This window comes from Notothenia rossii (genome assembly GCF_949606895.1).
Source record: "Notothenia rossii genome assembly, chromosome: 10".
Taxonomy (NCBI): Eukaryota; Metazoa; Chordata; class Actinopteri; order Perciformes; family Nototheniidae; genus Notothenia; species Notothenia rossii.
The window spans coordinates 58,621,683-58,627,613 of NC_136908.1; the positions used below are offsets into that span (position 1 = coordinate 58,621,683).

The 5,931-nt window shown below is 36.7% G+C and overlaps 1 protein-coding gene across 1 annotated transcript; it reads right to left on the reverse strand.

Moving 5' to 3' along the window:
* Nucleotides 1-283: 283 nt before the first annotated feature.
* zcrb1 (zinc finger CCHC-type and RNA binding motif 1) lies at nt 284-5,199 on the reverse strand. The gene is made up of 8 exons (XM_079656093.1): nt 5,041-5,199; nt 4,017-4,119; nt 2,595-2,623; nt 2,041-2,152; nt 1,828-1,935; nt 1,599-1,711; nt 1,441-1,519; nt 284-656 (listed from the first exon to the last, which is right to left on the reverse strand). Exons 2-8 carry the CDS (start codon nt 4,098-4,100, stop codon nt 507-509), a joined length of 675 nt encoding a protein of 224 aa, XP_079512219.1. The 5' UTR covers nt 4,101-4,119; nt 5,041-5,199; the 3' UTR covers nt 284-506.
* Between the last annotated feature and the right edge of the window lie 732 nt (nt 5,200-5,931).

The window sequence follows — 5,931 nt, forward strand, 5'->3', positions numbered from 1 at the left end:
TAGAGCAAGGAGACCTTAACTGCTGCATTTTAGCTGTTGCAATATTTAGTATAACACACACCGTCTAAATCACTACATGTAGTTCAGAAAGACTCATTACAGTTGAATCCTTGTTGGTTCTGTGTCAACAGGAAACATAGCGATACAAAATAAACATCTGACACACTTATTTGGACAGTTTTGGGAAACATAATACAAATGAATGAACAAAATTCCACAAAAACGGCCTCTTTCAGGAATCAGTATCTCATTATTTGTTTAACACCGGAATAACAACAAAGAATTTGGCCTGTCATTAAGAAGCAAGGTTTTATTGACTGACATATAAAAACAAATACAATGTTTGAGTTTTATGTACAAGAAGTAAAAAGAAAATCGGATGTGTATCTGTGTAATGGATGCACCTCCCATATAATACAATACAACTTACAAAAATAAAGGAATATTTAATGTAGAACATAGGGCTCATGTCTAAACCCTGTGTTATAACTATATTATCATTATAATTAGTCGCTTAGCTCCTCCTCATCACTGAAGTACGCGCTCTTTTTGATCCTTGGTTTCTTGGAGTCTGAGGATGTTGAAGCGTGAGCACTTTCTTCTTGAGACAAACGCGCCCGCTTCTTCTGCGTCTCCTCTGCCTCAATACTGGCTTGCTGAAAGGACACAAATGGAGAAAAAAGGGAATATAACACTGCTAATAATTCAATTCAAGTGTATGGTGCATTTAAAGGTGATGCTTTTCTGGTTAGTACCCGTCCCCTTGTGTGTTATGTAGCTTTTTCTGCATGTAAACGGTCTGCAGAGTCACAAGCCCTCAAAGTACACCCTGTAGCGAGTAAAGCTCTAACACAGTCTATGCTGCCCCAGTACGCCTCGTTGGACATTTTTATTTTTCCATTTTTTTCTTCCCGATTATAGTGACACAAACTCACAGCCAGGCGGTCTCGCTGTCTCGCAGATCCCACGCAGCAACCAGGAAACGACACCAGTAATCCAGCTCACACTGTCCGCTCCTCGCAGCAGCGAGCCCCGCAACGTCCCGCCAACACGGCACCCAGACCCCACGAAGCATTCTCATCTGTTTGTCATTACTGATGTCATTGTCTGGTTGCTAACGCCATGGTAACACATAATCACTGATGTTCCGCTGTAACGGTAGACTCATCAGAACAGAGTGGGTGAGCTGACCAATCAGAGCACAGTGGGCTCACAGGGGGGGGAGGGGGCAGGAGCTCCAACAAGCCGTGTACGACAGAGAGTGAATACACATACTGTACAGAGATGCTGTATGAGAAACCAATGTGAGTTTGGAACATTGCACAATGTACATTTATTCTAGTAGACCTCAACAATGGAATTATGATCAGTAGAAATGGCCATGTCATGGGACCTTCAAAGTCAAGAGGTCTATTTTGATTTCTATCCCTGCACACTTACCTGAAAAGCTATGGCTTGGCTCAGACTGTCCAAGGTTGGGTCCTCTCCCTCTTCTTCACTTTCTTCTTCTTCTTCCTCACTTAAACGGAAAATATGTAGAAATTACAAACACAAAACTCTTACATAAAGAAAATCGGACAATATCAAGTGTAAAACACGTACACATGCCGGGTTTTTCTGCCTCTTTCTTCTTTTTCTTCTCTTTCTTCTTCGGAGCTTCCCTTTCTCCCAGGATGTTTTTGGGGCATGCGTAGCTCAGATGACCCGTATCCTGTCATGTTTCATTTGAAAGCACACACAATCACTAAACATCCTCTAAGATAGTTTTCTACACATTCAGAAAAGAATACAAGCAATTGAAATAAAATAAGTGAAATATGCACTGACCCCACATTCGTAACATTTAGTCTTGTCCGTGTAGTTTCGTCTTTTTATGAACTCAGTTGCTCGTCCATTGTCTACGGCGATACTCGCTTTCACTGTTCTGCCAAACAACTGGGAGACAAACATAGGGGTGTCAAGTTTTATATCTGTTATTCATTAAAACATCACTGACTGCAACTAATACATGTCTGAAAAATAAGAACATGACAGACTGACCTGTTTGTTGTTCACTGCTTTGGCACAGTTATGAGCTGATTCTCTGTCCAGGAACAGAACGAACGCCACCCCTTTACTCAGGCGAGTCTCTTTATCTTTAACGATTGTAACCCTGGAATAAACATGGCGGTTATTAACCAAACGTATAATAATAATAATAACTTTATAAAGCATATTTCAATTAAGTTATTGTTAGGTGCTTTGACAACAAACGCAGGATCTCCAGAATTTTTATAAAACAAAAAAGCATCGCAGTAAGGCAAGCCCAAAGCAAGATTAAATTAAGGTCAAATTTAAACAAAAAAATAGAAAAACATAGAAGAGAGAAGACAAATAGTGGAGAAGTAAATGAGTAAATACATTTTTTTTTAAATGATACAAAAATACTAGTCTATAAAATGGGTTTTAAGAAGTAATTTAAAAGAGGTCAGAGACAATTGAGTATTCAAAGCCATTAACTGTTGTTTTGGTGTACACATTATGTACGTTATGGTGTACACATACTAAAAAGAAACACAATTATACAAACAAATTACGACAGAGCCATTACTTACTTTACAACTTTTCCATATTTGGTGAATAGCTGAAAAGAGACAAAGTAATCTGTTTCAATATTCAAGTTTCTTTCATTTCGATTCCACGGTGGTATTTTACTTATTTCTGTTGTTGCCAGGCAAAAGCATCCATAACATTATCTCCTAACAGTGGTTCTCAAACTTTTTCTGTCAGGCCCCCCCCTTTGGAGAAAAAGAAAAGTCGGGCCCCCCCAACACAAATAGTCACGTAATGGGCCAACTTAACGTTTATTAAAATACATCAATATGAACGTGAGCATTCCTTTCAAAAAAATTACTTTGCTAGAACAGTGATAATAAAACAATGCTCCATAAGTTTGTGTGCTCAAACAAATTAAATACAATTGTGCAATCCCTTTGCTAGAACAATAAGTTATAATACTTTGCCACTTTGCAAAGAAAATGCTGATATTTGGCAAAAAGGTGTGTCTCATCACAGCATTAGTGGCTGCAATGAGCCTGTTTTGCACTGCACATTTCTTCGGGGGGTTGCAGGCTCAGTGGCGGCGCCAGAGATTTATTTTGGGGGTGCTGTGGGGTAGCTTGACGTTTCATAGAGGGTGCTCAAACATTTAGGGTTTCCCATTAATGTACCGGTTTATACAGTGTACCCGCGACAGTTACAATGAAGGCTTGATAATCAGCTCACGGCATATAGGTGTAAGCAGAGTATTGCTATTTTTATAGGTGGTGTGTGGACCTCACATAGGGGGGTCCGGGGGCAAGCTCCCCAGGGACAATTTTTTTTTAAATATTTAAGTTAAAAGCATCAATCTGGGGCACTTTGAGAGCAAAATGAAGAGATCTATGGATACATCTCTCAACACCCATTTGAAACAGAACTGTAAACAGATTTACTTTTTCTTTATTGATATTTTACAAATCACTCTTTTAAACTTTATTCTTTTTTTACTGCCATATAGTATTTGATAGCTGTTTTTCATTTATTCTCTTATTTTTTGTATAACTATAATGATCATATAAACGTGTGCCTCGGAAATAATTGTTTACATTAATCGTGTATTGGTCTCTCTCTCTCTCTCTCTCTCTCTCTCTCTCTCTCTCTCTCTCTCTTCTTTCTTTCTCTCTCTCTCTCTCTCTCTCTCTTCTTTCTCTTCTTTCTCTTCTTTCTCTTCTCTCTCTCTCTCTCTCTCTCTCTCTCTCTCTCTCTCTCTCTCTCTCTCTCTCTCTCTCTCTCTCTCTCTCTCTCTCTCTCTCTCTCTTCTCTCTCTCTCTCTCTCTCTCTCTCTCTCTCTCTCTCTCTCTTCTTTCTCTCTCTCTCTCTCTCTCTCTCTCTCATATTATTTTCAAATCAATCATTTTTCCTCCTGTTCTCTCGCGCCCCCCCCTGTCATGCCTCTGCGCCCCCCCACTTTGAGAAACACTGGTGTAGGATCTTACCTTGTGCAGGTCATTGTTGGTGAGAGAGAATGGCAGGTTTGACACATACACAGTGCTTCTGCTTGGTGCCAACCCCCCGCTCATACTGGACGCATACAACACACTGGAAGAGGAAAAGATCACAAAGTTAGTTCAGGTTCTAGCTCTCTATGAACAATCTGCTTACATACTTTACTTACATACTGCAGCCTACTTACACTACCTCACAGGATATATTTATTATTATCACAATAATATCCTGCATTATATTTGTAACTGCACATTTGTATTTCCACATGTATATTTTCCTCATGTATATAATCGATTTTTAATGCTATTTTATTTATATTTCAGAAATATGTTTTGGACTGTTTATTTCTAGTTTTGTATGCTGCTGCAACGCAAACATTTCCCAAATTGGGATCAATAAAGTACTATCTATCTATCTATCTATCTATCTATCTATCTATCTATCTATCACTCTTAATTTCAAGCTACTGTTCAACATATAGTATACTATGTTTATATATTTAGTAGATTGGTATATTAGAGGGGAGTTTTCTTATTTATTTTGTATGTTTTATAATGTTAAGATACTGCTATGAGTATAGTTTTTTTTACTGATACATTTTTTTTTATGAGAAGGTAATGTTTATCTTTAGATAGGTAGATAGGTAGGTAGGTAGGTAGGTAGGTAGGTAGGTAGGTAAAACTAAACAATAAAAAGCAAGTATATTATATACATATCTACAGTTTTTAAAAAAAGGACATGCACTACAAAGAATACTCACTATAAAATGTTCTAGATATGATAGGTCAATATACTACAGCAACAGAAATATAGACATATAGTATATATATTATATTACAGTAGCTGAAACATACAGTTAAATACAGTCGTGTCTATCTATCTATCTGTCTATCTATCTATCTAAACATGATTAATAATGCTCACCCAGCTTCTTAGCTAGTTTAGTAACTCCACCATTCATGTCGCGATTCAAATTTTAAATTAAGTGCAAGCAGAGGAATACAAATAACTTACCAACACAGCCTCCACTTTATTAAAACAATATAACAACTATAGTGTTTTTTAAAAAGCCGAATGATATATGAATGAGTGTGAAGCTAATGTTTAGCAAAAAGAAACAAATGCTTTCTTCTTATTCTTTTCACGGTTTTATGGCGGGTGGCAACCAGCGTTAGCATGAGCATTAACGCCCCCTACTGTATTGGAGTGAATCTACCACAAACATTTAAATACAAAATACATAAAACATGTTCTTTATTAACTCTATTTGTGTCAAATAATATAATAGTCTCCCTGACTCAATTTCTAATATTACTTTGGACCATGTATAAAAAATACATTAGTCTCAGAAAAGGGAAGAGATTATTTATGCCAGATTTCCGCTCATTTCTGATTTCCATCTGCAGTCCTTAGGCAGAATCAACAAACACTTAAAACATTGCGTAATCTCTATCACTCAAGCAATTATAAAACATATTAAAGTACAGGTTAATCTAATATTACACAGTACAGTTAAATTCAATTTAAATAAAAAAACTCAGATTACTCTTTTGTTAACTTGACTTAATAACTTCACACTGTACACTTATATAAAATTATAGGCTATGCCCTTCCTTGCACACTTAATGGTACACGGATTTGTTTGCTGTAAATTGGCCCTAAATAGTGTTTTATTTGTCAGGTGGTTTACAGATTTGTAGATAGTGATATGTTGTAATTTCTACTCTTTTAAATGTTTAGCTTTATGCCATGACTTGTTTTTTAAGCTTCTGTAACGAAAGAAAAAAAGCCCAATTTGAGATCAATAAAGTATAATTTGTATTTTATCAATTTCCATTATCTCCTCATTTTGAACATGGATGTATAATAAGATTTTGAAGAGAAACAAACAGATTGACTGAACGT

Bases quoted from the DNA above. Each gene is read 5' to 3' on its own strand.
- zcrb1 (XM_079656093.1), bottom strand. From the start codon at position 4,100: ATGAGCGGGGGGTTGGCACCAAGCAGAAGCACTGTGTATGTGTCAAAC. The intron at 2,153-2,594 runs GTAAGTAATGGC...TGTTTATTCCAG, and splicing joins AAATATGGAAAAGTTGTAAA to GGTTACAATCGTTAAAGATA. The intron at 1,936-2,040 runs GTCAGTCTGTCA...TTTGTCTCCCAG, and splicing joins AAGCAGTGAACAACAAACAG to TTGTTTGGCAGAACAGTGAA.